At 46.1% G+C, this 19,317-nt stretch overlaps 1 protein-coding gene across 1 annotated transcript in view; it reads right to left on the bottom strand.

The window, feature by feature from the left end:
- Positions 1-19,317, bottom strand: part of DPF3 (double PHD fingers 3) — a 199,708-nt gene that overhangs the window by 108,650 nt on the left and 71,741 nt on the right. The window contains exon 8 of the mRNA XM_038765589.1: positions 1,174-1,311. Within this exon, the coding sequence (XP_038621517.1) occupies positions 1,174-1,311 (138 nt within the window). The remainder of the gene's footprint in view (positions 1-1,173; positions 1,312-19,317) is intronic.

Below are 19,317 nucleotides of genomic sequence, written 5' to 3'. Positions count from 1 at the left end.
CTTCCCACCCTCTGGGATAGCGATGAAAATGCAGGCCTGATGAACAATCCCTGCTGGGTTGACGCTGAATCCTCAAGTTTTATCTGAAGCTTCGGAGATAGAGAACTGCAGTGGATCTGGTCGGCTATAAATCCAGCTTCTCACGTGACAGAGAGCAAAGCACTGGGACCCAGCTGGAGAAATGCCCAGAGCAGGGAAAAATCGTGAGCCCCCTCCTTCTAACTTCTGAGGGACAGGGACTTTGGCTAATTCCCACTCGTGTAACCTCTCCCAGCAGCTTAGTACAGTGCTCTCCGCATATTACCAATAATTACAGTACTTGCTAAGCACTTACTGTGTTCCAAGCACTGTTCTAAGTGCTGGGGTACATACAAGTTAAGGAGGTTGGACACAATCCCTGTTCCACATCAGGCTCACTTTCTTAATCCCCAAGCACTCAATGAAGTCTAAGATAATTTTGGGCAGGAAACATGTCTCCTGGTTCTGTTGCAGTGTGGCCTAGTGGAAAGAGTTCAGGCCTGTGAGTCAGAGGACCTGGGTTCTAATCCTAGCTCTGCCACCTGTCTGCAGTGTGACCTTGGTCAAGTCACTTCACTTTTCTGGGCCTCAGTTACCTCATCTGTGAAATGGGGGTTAAGACTGTGAGCCCTATCTGGGACAGGGACAGTGTCCAACCCGATTATCACATATCAAACCCAGCACTTAGTACAGTGCCTGGCACATAGTAAGCACTTTACAGATACCACAATTATTATTATCACTGTTACTTTCCCAAGTGCTTAGTATAGTGCTCTGCACATAGTAAGTGCTCAATAAATGTCATGATTAATAAATGCTATTACTATTAAAGGGGGTAATAATAATAATAATTGTGGTATTTGTTAAGCACTTACTATATGCCAGGCACTGTACTAAGCGCTGGTGTGAATACATACAAAATGGGTTGGACACAGTCCCTGCCCCACATGGAGCTCACAGTCTCAATCCCCCTTTCACAGATGAGGGAACAGAGGCCCAGACAAGTCAAGTGACTTGCCCTAGGTCACACAGCAGACAAGTGGAAGAGCCAAGATCCCTCCTCCACTCTCTCTCTCTCTGCTTCACCCTCTCTCCCGTCCCTCAACCTGTCTCTTTGTCCTGGACCACGGGAGAGAAGAGCCAGTGGTTACTCACGTCTGTGGTTTTCGTTTCGATGGGTGGGTGGGGACCTGTTGACCTCCTCTTGGGCTTCGTCTCCCTCTTCGCTGGCTAAGTGAGTGTGTGCGTAATGGTAACTGAGCCCGGGCCGGTTCTTGTAGCGCTTGCCGCAGACTGCAGACGAAAGAGCAAAGAGAGGAGGCAGAGGACACATCAGCATTGCCATTCCTGGGGACTGCATTCTCCAATGCAGGGTTGCTTAGCCATCCATCCAACCATCCACCCATGCATCTATCTATCCATCCATCCATGCATCCATGCATCCATCCATCCATCTGTGGACACTGTCCAACCCAATTTGCTTATATCCACCCCAGCACTTAGTACAGTGCCAGGCACATCGTAAGTGTTGACTAATACCACAGTTGTTATTGTTACCCATCCATCCATCCTTCCATGCATTTATCCATCCAACCATCCATCCATCCATCCATCCATCCATCCATCCATCCATCTGTGGACTGTGTCCAACCCGATTTGCTTGAAACCACCCCAGTGCTTAGTACAGTGCCTGGCACACAGTAAGCACTTAAGAAATACCACAGTTACTATACGTCCATACATCCATCCACCCTCCATCCATCTCTTCACCCATCTATGCATCCATCCATGCATCGATCCATTGCTTCATCCATCCATGAATCCATCTAATCATTCATCCAATCATTCATCCATCCATCCATCCATCTAACCATCCATCCATGCAAGCATCCATCCATCCATCCATCCATCCATCCATCCATCCATCCATCCATCCATCCCTTTTGTGCCCCATTTGAATAGGAGTAGACATTTCCCTTCAGGGTAACTTACTGGAAGAGAGCATCATTGAATGGGTTGCCGAGTTATTTTCCGTTACTCCCCACAGTGAAATGAAACTCCCCAAAGCATTAGAACCCTGGTGGGACTCCACCAACCAAGCACACCTTCTGCCCAAAGATAAGACCCCCTCCTCACATTCCTTCATTACCCACCAGTTCACACATAGTACAAATCTGGGCTCTCTGGCTAAAGAGGAGAAGTCAATCAATCTACCCAGGTATTTATTGAGCACTTACTATGTGAAGAGCACTGTACTAAGCACTTGGGAGAGTCCAATACAACAGAATTAGCGGATACATTCCCTGCCCATAAGAAGCTTGTGGTCTAATCAGTCCATGGTATTTACTAAGATTTTATTATGTTCAGAACACTGTCCTAAGGGCTTGGGAGAGTCCAGAACAACAGAATTAGCAGACACGTTCCCTGTCCACAATGAGCTTACAGTCTAGAGTGATGGAAGAACCCTATTGGATCTCTGAAGAAGACACAAAGCCCAAACAAGGATGATAATGGAGGGGGTCAGGCTTGACCCAGCACCAGGAGAGAAAAAGAATCAGCCCTTCATGGAAATGGCGAGCAAATCTGTAACTAGGCAAGCAAGTTCATACAATCCATCTGCCCTCCTGATCTACAGGGCCTGGGAGTCAGAAGGACCTGGGCTCCAAACCCGGCTCCGCCACATGTCTGCTGTGTGACCTTGGGCAAGTCACTTCACTGCTCTGGGCCTCAGTTACCTCATCTGTAAAATGGGGGTTAAGACTGTGAGCCCAATATGGGACAAGGACTGTCTCCAACCCGATTAGCTTGCATCCAACTCAGCGCTTAGAACAATGCCTGGCACATAATAAGTGCTCTGCAAATACCATAGTTATTATTATTTGAGTAGCAGCATGGTCTAGTGAATAAAGCCAAGGCCTGGGAGTCAGAAGGACCTAGGTTCTAAGCCCAGTTTTACAACTTGTCTGCTGTGTGACCTTGGGCAAGTCACTTCACATCTTTGGGCCTCGGTTCCCTCATCTGTAAAATAGGGATGAAGACTGTGAGCCCCATGTAGGACAACGACTGTGTCCAACCTGATTAGCTTGTATCTACCCCAGCGCTTAGTACATTGCCTGGCACTTAATAAATACCAGAAAAGGGGGGCATGGCCCCAGCTGTCTAATGACAGGCTGGGGATTCCCAGCAAGAAGGACCAGTCGTGGCTGAGGTACAAATTTCACACATTTGCGTCAGACCCCAGTTTCAGGAACTGGGAAGCAGAGTGGCTTGGTGGAAAGAGCACGGGGCTGGGAATCAGAAGGACCTAGGTTCTGATCTCAGCTCTGCCAATTGCTTGCTGGGGACTAAATTGCTTCTCTGGGGACTAAATAGTGAGGCTTATACAGGACAGGGACTGTGTCTGACCTAATTAACTCATACCTGCCCCAGTACCTAGAACAGTGTTTGACACATAGTAGGCTACATGTAATACCATAAAATAAAATAAAACCTAAAAAAAAAAACTGACCTGCCTTGCCAAGAGAGCCCAGTTTTCACCCGGAAATGTACTCTGGTCTGTCTTTAATTATTTGTGTACTTATACCCGCTTTCTACTTCTGTGGGAAGGGAGAGATTTTCTGATTGGAGAAGTAAGTAGGGGTTGGCACGTATCACTTCCGCCTACTTGGAAAAGCTGTGGAAAAATTGGAGGGCTTTGAAGTACTGGTGTAAGTTTTAGGAATAGCATCAATCAATCCATCATATTTATTGAGCGCTTAATTGTGTGCAGAGCACTGTACTATGCACTTGGGAAAGTATGGAAGAACTGAGTTGGTACCTACATTTCCTGCCCACAGTGAGCTTACAGTTTAGATTCTGTACTGTCTACAAAGCACTTACTGGGTGCAGAACTCAGTGCTAAGCGCTGGAGGAAAATACATAGGTGGAAATTAAACACGATCTCTATCCTCTGTGGGGCTCGGAATTATGATTTCAATATCTGAATATCTGACCTCTTCAATCTTCTACAGTTAGAAAAGCGAATCTTATGGGGTCATTGTGGATGACTCCATGTTTTTAGCAGGATATTATCTGCGATCAGTCTACTTTATTAATAACAAAACAGCAAAATCAACAAACATTCGGTCGGGGGACTGAGTAAATCCACCCATCCTGTCATCTCGATCCAGGCACTCTCAACTGGAGCCTGGAATATCTTGATGACTCCTACACTGTTCTTCCCTCCAAGGTCCAAATTTCACACTGTGGACTTCTGTCCTAAATGTTCCCCGCAATGTTTGGTCTGTTTCACACCTACCTTGTGATCTTAGCCCTGCTAGGCGAGAAGGAAGGTGGAAGGATTTGTGGAAAATTCCCTTTCAAGATGTAATAATTAGCAATTTCCACTAATTTATTTTCTAGTAAAACAACCCAGAAATCTTGCTCCACCCCAATAACTAAGAAAAATAATTGCCTGCCCTCTCTTCTCCCTCTTTGCCTGTCTATTAAAGCAGATGGGAGCAGTATTTGTTGGGTAGGGACTGTCTCTATATGTTGCCAACTTGTACTTCCCAAGTGCTTTGTACAGTGCTCTGCACACAGTAAGCACTCAATAAATACAATTGAATGAATGAATCCCGGCTATGGTTAATCGGCTGATTGCATCTTATGCCACATGCCAGTGTTTTGGAAGTCAAAATTATTGACCCTATTTAGGGCATGAAGGCATCTCCAGTAAATAGATTGAAGGACAAGAGTGTATTCCAAATTTTGGAGCATTTTCTCTTGCATTTCACTGTTTATTGACATAACACCAGTTTGGATCCCAAATATGAGTCCTCGTCATTATGGTTTCAGACCTGAGCCTGGGTTCACTACTGACCAGGACCTTCTATAGAAAGATCTATAGGGAAGCAGGGTGGCCTAGTGGCTAGAGTCTGGGCCTGGATGTCAGAAGGACCTGAGCTTTAATCCTGGCTCCACTACCTGTCTGCTGTCACTCAGTCAATTAATCAGCCAATCATATTTATTGAGTGCTTACTGTGTGCAGAGTGTTATACTAAGCGCTTGGTAGAGGACAATAGAATAATATTACAGACACATTCCCAGCACACAACGAGCTTACAGTCTAGAGGGCCTGTGTGACCTTGAGCAAGCCATTTCACTTCTCTATGTCTCAGTTCCCTCATCTGGGAAATGGGCATGAAGACTGTGAGCCTCATGCGGGTCAGGGACTGTATCCAACCTGATTAGCTTGTGTCTACCCCAGTGTTTAGTATAGTGCCTGGCATAGTAAGCACTTAAGAAATCCCATTATTACTATTATCTAGACTGTAAGCTCATTGTGGGCAGGGAATATGTTTGTTTATTCTTCTTTTGAACTCTCCCAAGTGCTTTGTACATAGTAAGTGCTCAATATATGAATGAATGAATGAATATCATTATTATTATTATATTGGGTTACCACAGCCACTGGCACAATGCCAAGGGGAGAAGAAGAGTAGAAACGATGAGGATCATTTTGCGCTTCCTCTTTCTGCTTCCCTGATGGAGGGATCTAACAGTCTCCCTCCCCCACTGCATCCTCCTCCTCACACCACTCGAGATGCCCAACACCGGGCAGGACACTCAGAAATCCAGCAATTCTCATCCACCCTCGAAGCACTTCTGCCATCTGACCTGTCTGGTCATTCACTCAGTCATATATACTGAGCGCTTGCTGGGTGCAGAGCACTGTATTGAGTGCTTGGGAGAGGACGATGCAATAATAAACAGTCACATTCGCTGCCCACAATGAACTTGAAGTCTAGAGGGGGTGATAGACATTACTATGAATAAATAAAATTAGAGATGTGTATATAAGTGCTGTGGGCTGGTCCTCCCAGCTCATTTATTCAATCGTATTTATTGAGCACTTACTGTGTGCAGAGCACTGTACTAAGCGCTTGGAAAGTACAATACAGCAATAAAAAGAGACAATCCCTGCCCACAACAGTTGGAGGCAGGAACTCTGGCCAATAGATCCGACAGGTTCCCGGAACCCCAGGGAGGAAAAACTCTGCTTCCCCACCGATAACTTAATGACTTTGGCACACTGTCAGCATTTAGGATTTCCACATCTTGGAGTCCCCGATGGGGGAGCTGAAACAGATGTTTCACAGAGAAGAGCAGGAGCAGTGTGGCATGGCGGATAGAGCCTGGGCCTGGGAGTCTGAAGGATCTGGATTCTATTCCTGGATCCACCACTTGTCTGCTGGGTGACCTTGGGCCAAGTCACTTCACTTCTCTGTGCAACATCTGGAAAATGGGGATGAAGACTTTGAGTCCTGGGAGGCAAAGGGACTCTCTCCAACCTGATTCACTTGTATCTACCCCAGATCTCAATCCAGTGACTGTCACATAGTAAGTACTTACCCAATACCACAATTACTTTATTATTATTCAGTTTAAGGGTGATGGCCCAGTCAACCAATCAACCATATTTATTGAGCACTTACTGTGTGCTGAGCACTGTATGAAGTACTTGGGAGAGTACAATAGGACAGTAGACCAGACACATTCCCTGCCCACAACTAGCTTACAGTCAAGCAGGTATGAAGCTTAAGTTGAGGAATCTGGAGTCCTGAGTTCATTCCTAGTTCTGCCCCAGAAACAGTGGAGATGTTACCTGAATAAGTGACTGCCAGGATTTAACCTAGTCACCTGGTTCCTCTGGGCAAAGCCCCAGGAACTATGTGGGAGGTCTGGCATTTTTTGTCCTATTTTTGTTTTGATTTTTCTGGCATCTGTTAAGCACTTACTATGTGCCAGACACTGTACAAGGCACTGGGGTAGATACAAGCTAATCAAGTTGGACACAGTCCATGGGGCTCACGGTCTTCATCCCCATTTTACAGATGAGATAACTGAGGCCCATTGTGAGGATGTTCCTCCATATTCAAGGAAAAGGCACGGCATGGGAGCCAGAAGGACCTGGGTTCTAATTCCAGCTTCTCCACTTGCCTGCTGGGTGACCTTGGGCACGATACTTCACTTCTCCAGGCCTCAGTAACCTCCTCTGTAAAATGAGGATGAAACCCCCAATTTTTCTCCTTCCATGTGGGGCAGGGACTGTCTCTGATCTGACTGTCCTGTATCTATCCCAGTGCTTTGTACAGGCCTTGGGATATAGCAGGCCATTTAGAAGCAGGGTGGTCTAGTGGATAGAATAGGGGCCTGGGAGATAGAGCAGGGTCCTGGGAGTCAGAAGGACCTGGGTTCTAATCCCAGCTCCATCACTTGTCTGTTGGGTGACCTCGGACAAGTCTCTTAACTTCTCTATGCCTCAGTATACTCCTCTGTAAAATGGTGATTAAAACTGTGAGGTCTGTGTGGGACAGGGACTGTGTCCAACCTGATTTACTTATATCAACCCAGATCTTAGTGTAGTGATTGGCACAAAGTAAGTGTTTAACAAGTGCCATAAAAAAAAGAAACCCTGTCTGGGACCGAGGTCATTTTCCAGAAGTAGAAGAGCTTCCGTTTCCTATCTGGCCACTTTCTGCTCCCCTCCTCACACCCCTTCCTCCTTCTTCCCCTATTCCCCATATGCAACAGATGATCAATCTCTCCACCTTCAAAGCCTTACTGAGGGCACATCTCCAAGAGTCCTTCCCTGACTAAGTCCAAGGATGATGCACTTGGATTTGCTCCCTTTTTCACCCCTCCCTCAACTCACAATTGTTTATGTCCTTATCCATAATTTTTTTTATACTAATGTCCGGCTCGCCCTCAGACTGTAAGCTCATTGTGGGCAGGGAATGTGTTTACCAACTCCATTATATTGGACACTCGCAAGCACTTAGTATAGAGCTCTGCACACAGCAAGTGCTCAATAAATACGATTGATTGATTGATTGATTCCCCCCAGCCAGCCAAGAGAGTTTGAGTTCGGTGTAGAGGTAGAAACAGGGGCCCAATTTCAGCACAAATCAAGCACAGGTTATTTCTCCCTCTTTCTGTGCCTCAGTTTTCCCATCCGTGGAATGGGGCTAATTCTGCCCTCCATGCCTGCAGACCTGGGTCGACGGAGCAAACCAAGCTTTCCCTGAGAACATAGAGGGGACCGCTCCTCTGGAAAAAGCCACGGAGCTCTCTGAGATGATGGAGAATATGATCTGGCCCCCACAGGAGAAGTCGATCCATCTGTCTCCCCATCCAGACTGAAAGCTCATTGAGGGCAGGGAATGTTTTTGTTTATTGTTGTATCAGGGTGCTGCACACAGTAAATGCTCAATACATATGATTGAATGAATGAATGAATGAATGAAGGTAATCCATCCTGCCTCTGGCCTGGAATGCCCACCCTCTTCACATCTGACAGACATTCACTCTCTCCACCTTCAGTGCCTTATTGAAGGTACATCTCCTCCAAGAGGCCTTCCCCAACTAAGCCCTCATTTCTTCTTCTCCCACTCCCTTCGGCTTTGCCCTGATTTGCTCCCTTTATTCACTTCTCCCGCAGCCCCAAAGCACTTATGCACATACCCATAATTCATTTATATTCATGTCTGTCTCCCCTTCTAGATTTTTAAGCTCACTGTGGGCAGGGAACATGTCTACAAAGCCTTATAATGTACTCTCCCAATTGCTTAGTAAATTGCTCTGCATATAGTAAGCGCTCGGTTTCCTAACCGATCAGTAATACTACCGGTTTACTAACCAGTCAGTTCATGTTTCCCCACTACTCAAGACACTCCAGTGGTTGTCCATCCACCTCTGCATCAAACAAAAACTCCTTACCATTGGCTTTAAACCACTGCATAATCTCTCCCCCTCGTACATCACCTCGCTACTCTCCTACTCCAACCCAGCCCACACACTTTGCTCCTCTCATGACAACCTTCTCACTGTACGTCAGTCTCATCTATCTCACCACAAACCTCTCGCCCACATCCTGTCTCTGGCCTGGAATGCCCTCCCCCTTCACAGTCAACAGACGATCACTCTCCCCACCTTCAATGCCTTATCGAAGGCCCATCTCCTCCAAGAGGCTTCCCTAACTACGCCCTCATTTCCTCTTCTCCCACTCCTTTCTGTATCACCCTGCTTTGCTCCCTATATTCACCTCTCCTTCAGTCCCAAATACGTATGTGCATAGCCATAATTTATTTATTTATATTCATGCTGTCTCTTCCTCTAGACTGTAAGCTCACTGTGGGCAGGGAAAGTCCCTACATTCTGTTATAATGTATACTCTGTCATAATGTATACTCCCAATCATTTAGTACAGTGCTCTGCACATAGTAGGCACTCGGTAAAGACATTTGATTGATCGATCAATTGATTTCCAAAATGGACAAAACTTTCTTAGGCTAAATGGGCTCCTTGCTCTCTCACCCTCTGAGTGGTCCACTTTTCCTTGGATTGTAGTACAAATAATAATAATTGTGATATTTGTTAAGCACTGACTATATGCCAGGCACGGTTCTAAGAGCTGGGGCAGATACAAGATAATCAGGTTGGGTACAGTCCCTGTCCCACACAGTGCTCACAGTCTTGATCCCCATTTTACAGATGAAGGAACTGAGGCACAGAGAAGTGAAGTGACTTGCTCAAGATCACACAGCAGACAAATGGCAGAGCCGGGATTAGAACCTAGGTCCTTCTGTCTCCCAGGCCCATGCTCTATCCACTAGGCCAAGCTTCTTCTCGATTGTCCGCCTGACTCCAGTGCCCTGAAAAATCTGGGCTATAAATACAAATGTTTACAGAGTATATTTAAGGGTCCCATCTTCACAGCAACAGAGGAAAAACAAACGGGAGACCATCTCCAGGGAACAATAACAAATCATCTTTCAAAGGCAGTCCAGGCCCTATCTCCAACTGTAGGGAGGTCCAGGGGAGAGAAGCAAGGGCTAAAATTAGGTCTCCAGTGTGGCTTCCCTTCAGGGGACCAAGGACGAATACCGGAGACCACCAGAAAAGCAGCTTGGCCTAGTGGCTAGAGCCCAGGTCTGGGAGTCAGGACGACCCAGGTTCCAATTCCAGCTCCACCACTTGTCTGCTGTGTGAACTTGAGCAAGTCATTTCACTTCCCTGGGCCTCAGTTCCCTCATCTGTAAAACGGGGACTAATCAATAGTGGCATTTATTGAGCAATGTACCAAGCGCTAGGAAGAGTATGAGCGAATAGAGCGGACACGCTCCCTGCCCACAATGAGCTTACAGTCTAGAAGGTTAAGACGGTGAGCACCACATGGGACACGGGCTGTGTCCAACCTGATGAGCTTATGTCTACCCGGTGCTTAGATCACTGCCAGGCACATAGCAAGCACTTTACAAATACCATTTAAAAAAAAGCTGTCACTTTGGGCCTTTGCCACTCTGAATCGAAGAGCCAAGGACCACAGACTACCAGAAGTCATCCTTGGGTGCCTTCAATGGCTTGTAAGTCTGCTCTGATGTTGGGGTGGGGCAACACAAGAATTTTCAGGGAAGAGAGGAGCTGATTTTTCATCACTGCATCAGGTTCAGGCAGAAATCGCCACATAAGTCTCTCATCCACCCTGATGCTCATAACAACAATAATAATTATTATGGTACTTGCTAAGCATTACTACATGCCAAGTACTATTCTAAGAGCTAGTGCAGATACAAGTTAATCAGATCCTTGTCACACATGGGGCTCACAGTTTCAATCCCCATTTTACAGATTTCCCCTCTCACAGCTTGGTTCCACCCACGTTCCACCCCGCTTCCTGCCTAGAAGCCCCTACACTGAGGCTGATTGGTTGTTAAGCCAAAGCCTGTGCTTCTGGTGGGGAGGGTTGCCAAAACTTGCCCTTTGCCAGGGAGTCCAGCCCTGCTTCCCGAGACCCTGAAGATTCAAGGTGAGAGGCAGCGTGGTCTAGTGGTTAGAGCCCGGGTTTGTGTTCTGATCCCGGCTCTACTACTTGTCTGCTGGGTGAACTTGGGCAAGTCACTTCACTTCTCTGAGCCTCCGTTCCCGCATCTGTAAAACGGGGATGAAATCTGTGAGCCCCAGGTGGGACATGGCCTTCAGCTTTGAGCCCCTCAGAAAATTTCCGTTTACATCGTTCAGTGAGTCAGGAAAATTTGTTTGTATTAATGGCTTTCTCCCCCTCTAGAGTGTAAGCTCGCTGTGGTCAGGGAATGTGTCTACCACCTTCATTAAACTGTACTCCTTGAAGCACTTAGTACAATGGCTCCATACACAGTGAGTGCTCAGTAAATACCAGTGACTGATTGATGGATTTGGACGAAGGCACAGAAGCATATGGTCAGACTAAGTTGTGAGCCTAACAGTGATCTTCATCTACCATCGTTTTTTACTCATGAAGGAGTCAGGAAGGGATTTTTCCTTCCACATCAGAGAAAAAAAGAATCACTTGTCCCACAGCATTCCTATAATGATAATAATAATAATTGTGGTATTTGTTAAGTGACAACTATATGTCAAGCACTGTTCTAAGCACTGGGGGAGATATAAGCTAATTGAGCTGAACACAGTCCCTGTCCCACATAGGGCTTGCAGTTTCAATCCTATTTTACAAATGAAGGAACTGAGGCACAGAGAAGTGAAGTGACTTGTCCAGTGTCACACAGCAGATGAGAAGCAGAGACAGGATTAGGACCTATAAACTTCTGACTCCCAGCCCTGTCATCTATCCACTACGCCACGCTGCTTCTCTGCTCCTCTCCTGAGATGGGCAGGGGCTGTGTCTCCTAACTCTTCTTCTTTATGGTATTTGTTAAGTACTTACTGCATGCTAGGCATCACTCTAAGAGCTGAGGTATAAGTTAATCAAGTTGGAAACAGTCCTTGTCCCTCATGAAGCTCACAGTCTTAGTAGGAGGGATTACAATTGATTAATTGATTGATTGAGTAGGATTGAAGATGAGGCAACTGAGGAGAGGCCTAGATAAGTGAAGTGACTTGCACAAGGTCACCCAGCAGACATGCGGCAGAGCCGGCATTAGGACCCAAGTCCTCTGACCCCCAGGCCCATGCTCTTTCTGCCAGGCCACCCTGTTTTTTTAATGGATTGTCCTCTCCAAAGTGCTTAGTACAGTGCTCTGCACATTGTAGGCCTCAGTAAATAACACTGATTAATCGATTGATTAGGGAAATGTCAGAATTAGCAGATTCCTGCTCCAGGACCTCCAGCTTAGAGGAACTTATGCCTGGCTTTATTGAAGCACAGTGGGCCGTAGGATTTTAGCGGGGCAAATTGTAGCAACACCAGTGGTCTTTCAACTGCGATCAGCTCCTTAGCATGAAATGGATTAAGTCAACTCCAAAGACAAAGAAACGCCAGTGATCTATTAGGTCAGAAACTATGTCACTGACTAGGGAGGGAACAGGATTCTGAGAAGGGATAGCTAGCTAATGTTGGTATTTGTTGAGCACTTACTCTGTGCCAGGCACTGTACTAAGCACTGGGGTGAATACAGGTGAATCAAGTTGGGCTCAGTCCATGGGTGCCATATAGGGCTCATGGTTTCCAAACCCATTTTATAGATGGGGTAACTGAGACCCAAAGAAATGAAATGACCTGCCCAAGGTCACCCAGCAGATGAGTGGCACAACTGGGATTAGAACCCATGAACTTTTGACTCCCACTCTATCCGCTATGCCATGCTGCTAGTTAGGATCAGTCCTAGCAAAAGGGCTACAGGTGTGATGTTCACCTCCATGATCATAATAATAACAATAATAAAATAATAATAATAATGGCATTTATTAAGCACTTACTATGTGCAAAGCACTGTTCTAAGCTCTGGGGAGGTTACAAGGTGATCAGGTTGTCCCACGGGGGGCTCACAGTCTTAATCCCCATTTTACAGATGAGATAACTGAGGCCCAAAGAAGTGAAGTGACTTGCCCAAAGTGTCACACAGCTGACAATTGGCGGAGCCAGCATTTGAACCCATGAGCTCTGACTCCAAAGCCCGGGCTCTTTCCACTGAGCCACGCTGCTTCACCATTACCATCACCACCACCAGTTCCATCCTTCTTTCAGAAAGTCACTACAGAGGAAGCAGGGGGAGCTTCTCAGCAGAGTGGGGCCCAGCATCACAAAAAGAGGTCAGCAGGAGGTAGACGAAATCGAGGCTCAGTGAGAAGGTTAGCATTAGAGGAGCAAAGTGTGTGATCTGGGTTGTAGTAGGAGAGTAAAGAGGCGAGGTAGAGGGAGCAAGGTGATAGAGTGCTTTAAAGCCGATGGTAAAGAGTTTCTGTTTGATACCCTCCCATCCTTCCCAGCAGTATCTCGAGATCTCCTACCTTCTCTCAAAATCCACTCCATTTGCATGTGCCCTGACCCCATCCCTTTCGCACCTTTACCAAAGCACTTGCCTCCTCCCTCCTTCCCTCCCTGACTGCCATCTTCAACTGTTCCCTCTCCAATGGCTTCTTCCCCACTGCTTTCAAACATGCTCACATCTCCCCCATCCTAAAAAAACCCTCCCTTGACCTCACAGCTCCCTCCAGGTACCTCCCCGTCTTCCACTGTCTCGAGCTCTTTTCCTGCAATTCTCTCCTTGACCCCCTCCAATCTGGCTTCCATCCCCTTCACTCCACATAAACTGCCCCTTCAAAGATCAATCAATCAATCAATCAATCGTATTTATTGAGCACTTACTATGTGCAGAGCACTGTACTAAGCGCTTGGGAAGTACAAATTGGCAACACATAGAGACAGTCCCTACCCAACAGCGGGCTCACAGTCTAAAAGGGGGAGACAGAGAACAGAACCAAACATACCAACAAAATAAAATAAATAGGATAGAAATGTACAAGTAAAATAAATAAATAAATAAATAAATAGAGTAATACCAGTTGACCTCCTTCTTGCCAAATCCAATGGCCTCTACTCTGTCCTAGTCCTCCTCGACCTCTCAGCTGCCTTCCACACTGTCAACCACCCTCTTCTCCTGAATCTAAAAGGGTCAGGAACTGAGTCCATTCTTCTGCTTGTCTTCATTCATTCATTCATTCAATCGTATTTATTGAGCGCTTACTGTGTGCAGAGCACTGTACTAAGCGCTTGGAAAGTACAAGTTTGCAACATATAGAGACAGTCCCTACCCAACAGCAGGCTCACAGTCTAGAAGGGGGAGACAGACAACAAAACAAAACGTATAAACCAAATAAAATAAATAGAATAAATATGTACAAGTAAAATAAAGAGTAATAAATATGTACAAACATTTATACATATATACAGGTGCTGTGGGGAGGGGAAGGAGGTGAGGCGGGGGGGATAAGGAGGGGGTGTAGGGGGAGAAGAAGGAGGGGGCTCAGTCTGGGAAGGCCTCCTGGAGGAGGTGAGCTCTCTGTAGGGCTTTGAAGGGAGGAAGAGAGCTAGCTTGGCGGATGTGTGGAGGGAGGGTATTCTAGGCCAGGGGGAGGACTTGGGCCAGAGGTCGACGGCGGGACAGGCAAGAACGAAGCACAGTGAGGAGATGAGCAGCAGAGGAGTGGAGGGTGTGGGCTGGCCTGTAGAAGGAGAGAAGGGAGGTGAGGTAGGAGGGGGCGAGGTGATGGACAGCCTTGAAGTTGAGGGTGAGGAGTTTTTGCCTGATGCGTAGGTTAATTGGTAGCCACTGGAGATTTTTGAAGAGGGGAGGTAACATGACCAGAGCGTTTCTACACAAAGACAATCCGGGCAGCGGCGTGAAGTACGGATTGAAGTGGGGAGAGACAGAAGGATGGGAGATCGGAGAGGAGGCCGATGCAGTAATCCAGTCAGGATAGGATGAGAGCCTGAACGAGTAGGGTAGCGGTTTGGATGGAGAAGAAAGGGCGGATCTTGGCAATGTTGCAGAGGTGTCATAGCTACTCCAGTTTTTAATACAGTACCTGCCCTCTATACTGTAAGCTCATAGTGGGCAGGGAATGTGTTTGCCAACTGTTATACTGTGCTCTCCCAAACGCTTAGCAAGACTACTAATAATAGCAGTATTTGTTAAGCGCTTACTATATGCCAGGCACTGTACTGAGGGCTGGGGTGGATACAAGAAAATCAGTTTGGGCATAGTCTCTGTCACACTTGGGGCTCTCAGTCTCAATCCCCATTTTCCAGATGAGGTGTCTGAGGCACAGAGAAGTGAAGTGACTTGCCCTAGGTCACACAGCAGACAAGTGGCAGAGCAGGATTAGAACCCAGGTCTTTATGACTCCCAGGCCCCTACTCTATCCACTATGGAATGCAGTGTTCTGCAGAGAGAAAGCTATCAAAAATACTATTGGTTTGCATTGTACTCTCCCAAGAGCTTAGTACAGTGCTTTGCACAAAGTAAGTGCTCAATAAATATCATTGATTTGCATTGTACTCTCCCAAGCACTTAGTACAGTGCTCTGCATATAATAATCACTCAAGAAATACCATTGATTGATTGATTAAAAGGAAGGCAGTAGCCACAAGGTCTTTCCCACCTGAGGTAAGTAACAGAATTAATTGAAGCAGTTCCCTTTGACTCTCTCAGGGGGGAAATAAGGAATGAGAAATGGAATGGGGAATAAACAACAGTGCTGGTTAAACCAAATTAAGCAAGGACAAAATGATAATTAAGGCTTCCACATGGACCCAGGAGGAGCATTGAGAGGGGCTACAGAAAAGTCCCTTCTGGATCCAGGAGAACTTGATTTTTTTTTCTCATTAATGAGTGAAAGATGGAGTGGAAAATTATGCAAATCCAACCAGCAGACAATGGGAAGGGGGCAGGGATTGCAAATATGGGGGAGGGTAGGATGAAACTGCTATAAAAGCTTGGTAAGTTGTTCTCTATTCCATCTTGTATTTGAGGTTTTGTAATATTGCTACCCTTTATGGAGATTCAATAAGGCGAAAACATAAAGTGGAGGATGACAGAAAGAACGATAGAGAAAATATGGTAAGTACCTGGCTTGGCACTGATCGTACCCAGAATTATTATAATAATAATAATGATGATATTAATAATAGCAATAATAATAATGGTATTTGTTAAGCACTTAGTATATGCCAGGCACTAAGTGCTGGGGTAAATATTAGCGAATCAAGTTGGACACAGTTCCTGTTCCATGTGGGGCTCACAGTATCAAACCCCATTTTACAGATGAGGTAACAGAGGCTCAGAGAAGTGAAGAGACTCACCCAAGTTCACACAGAAGACAGTAGAGGAGCCAGGATTAGAACCCATGACCTTCTGACTCCAGGTCCGTTTATTTGTTATTTGCTGCTGAATTGTACTGCCCAAGTGCTTAATACAGTGCTCTGCACACAGTAAGTACTCAATAAATACGACTGAATGAATGATCAGGAGGTTAAACGGTGTGCTGTAGGGTCATAGGGATGTCACAAAAATAAGCAAAACGAATATTCTCTCCCAAACAGAATTTTGTTAAAAACAGGTGTGGTGTGTTAAGACCAACAAGGAAATGAATGAGACCCACTTCATTCGCAGATATGGCTTCAGATCTGAGCACGGTACTTAGGCGCAGAGAAGGAGGGGAGTTTGGATGAGAGATGCTAACGGGACAAAAGAGCAGGAAAAAAAGAACTCAGGAAGAGAGGCAGAATAGTCTGTCTGATCCTGTAGTCCAGGACAGGACTGGGAGTCCAAAAGACCTGTGTTCTAATCTCTGCTCCTTCACTTGTCTGTTGCGTGACCTTGGGCAAGTCACTTCACTTCTCTGTGCCTCAGTTCCCTCACCTGTAAAACAGGGATTACGACTGTGAGCCCCATGTGGGATGTGGGCTGTGTCCAGCCCAGCTCTGCCACTTGTCAGCTGTGTGACTTTGGGCAAATCACTTCACTTCTCTGGGCCTCAGTTGCCTCATCTGTAAAATGGGGATTAAGACTGTGAGCCCCATGTGGGACAACCTGATTACCTTGTATCTACCCCAGCGATTAGAACAGTGCTTGGCACATAGTAAATGTTTAACAAATACCATAATTATTATCATCATCATCATCATCATCATCTACCCCAGGGCTCAGTACAGTGCCAGGCACATAGTAAAGTTTTTACAAATACCATAAAAATACCTGATTAGCTTGTATCTACCCAAGCACTTAGTACAGTGCCTGGCACATAGTAAGTGCTTAATAAACACCATAAAAAAACCCGATTAGCTCATAGCTTGTATCTACCAAGCACTTAGTTCAGTGCCTGATGCTAGTAAGGACTTAACAAATACCATTTCAAAAAAAACAATGCATCCTGACTTCCTGGGGAGGTGGAGGAGCCTGCAGGAGACAAATGTAAATTAATACTAGAAGAAAATGCTAATGCAAAGTGCAGCTGGAACAGTAAAATGGGGCAGCTATGGAGACCCCATCCTCTGGAGACATTCAAGGCAGAGACAAGACAGTTCTCTACTAACGGTACATTAGGGAGTTTTCAAAGCATTTCTTGGCTAGTGCAGGGGAATTGTCCACATGACTTCTGCAGATGTTATTTCCAACCAAAAGGATCTCTGGCCTGAAGGGCACTAGATCAATCAATCAATCAATGGTATTTATTGATCACTTATATAAAGAGCCCTGTTCTACGCGCTTGGGAGAGTACAGTCCAGAAGAATTAGCAAACACGTTCCCTGCCCATAATGAGCTTATGAAGAACGTCTATTAATCATGAGTGGCCAGAAGATTTATCAAGAGCCCAAGGTCTGAACTATTTTCCAAAGCAATTCCACTCACCTCAAGGCAGAAAAGGAAAGGACTTGGCACAGAAGACAATGGCTGAGATTTCCTAGCAGCCAGAAATCTGAGTGTGGATCTGTTTTCACACACTGGCGTAGGGAAGATGGAAGGAGGAAGAGAAGGAGGTGGGAGTGAGGCAGGGAAGAGGAGGGGACAATGAGACCCTTGACAAAATTCCAAAATGGACAAGGAGAAGAGGACTGATTCAGGGGCTTCAAGGAGAAGAAAGACCATCAAGGAGAGGAGGAAGGGCAAGAGACATAATGATAAAATAATAATAATAATAAAATAATAATAATGGTATTTGTTAAATGCTTACTATGTGCCACGCACTGTTCGAAGCACTGGGGTAGATACAGGATAATCAGGTTGTCCCACATGGGGCTCATACTTACTATGTGCCACGCACTGTTCGAAGCACTGGGGTAGATACAGGATAATCAGGTTGTCCCACGTGGGGCTCATACTTTTAATTCCCATTTTACAGACGAAGTAACAAGCACAGAGAAGTTGTGACTTGCTCAAGGTCACACAGCAGACAAGTGGCAGAGCTGGGATTAGAACCCATGTCTCCTGACTCCCAAGCCTGTGCTCTTTCCACTAAGCCATGCTGCTTCATCACATCACGGTTTCCCAGAGATTCAGGTACTGGAAACTGGTGGAAGGTGGATAGAGAGTTAAAGAAACAGTGTGGTCTAGTGGAAAGAGCCTGGGAGTCAGAAGGACCTAGGTTTTTAATACTGCTCCTCCACTTATCTGCTGGATGATCCTGGACAAGATGCTTCACTTTTCTGTGCCTCAGTTCCCTCATCTGCAAAATGGGGATTAAGACTGTGATCCCCGTGTGGGACAAGGACTGGGTCCAACCTGAGCAGCTTGTATTTATCCCAGCACTTAGTCCAGTGCCTGGCACATAGTAAGCACTTTACAAAATACCATAAAAAAAGAGAGTGCCTCCATCTGGTCTATCCCACCACCAACCCTTGCCCACATGCTCCCTCAGGCCTGGAACTCATTCCCCCTTCATAGCGTGGCCTAGTGAGGACTTGGAAGTCAGAGGTCGTGGGTTCTAATCCCGGCTCCGCCACTTGACTGCTGGATGACCCTGGGCAAGTCATTTCACTTCTATGGGACTCAGTCGTCTCATCTGAAAAATGGGGATTGAGACTGGGAACCCCACATAGGACAACCAGATTACCTTGTATCTACCCCAGTGCTTAGAACATTCATTCATTCATCCATTCAATTGTATTTATTGAGCGCTTACTGTGTGCAGAGAATTGGATTAAGCGCTTGCAAAGTACAGTTCAGCAACAGAGACAGTTCCTGCCCACAACAGGCTCACAGTCTAGAAGGGGGGAGACAGGAATCAAAACAAGTAAACAGGCATCAATAGAAGCAATATAAATAAACAGAATTATAGATATATACACATCATTAGTATAAATAAATAAAATTATAAATATGTACATATATACACAAGTCCTATGGGGGGCTAGAGCAAAGGGAGCGAGTCGGGACGATGCGGGGGGAGGGGGAGCAGAGGAAAAGTGGGGCTCATCCTGGGAAGGCCTCCTGGAGGAGTTAAGCCTTCAGTAGGGCTTTGAAGGGGGGAAGTGGGATTGTT

This window comes from Tachyglossus aculeatus, chromosome 23 (genome assembly GCF_015852505.1).
Source record: "Tachyglossus aculeatus isolate mTacAcu1 chromosome 23, mTacAcu1.pri, whole genome shotgun sequence".
NCBI classification, from domain to species: domain Eukaryota; kingdom Metazoa; phylum Chordata; class Mammalia; order Monotremata; family Tachyglossidae; genus Tachyglossus; species Tachyglossus aculeatus.
This window is presented reverse-complemented; position numbering and strand designations above follow the sequence as displayed.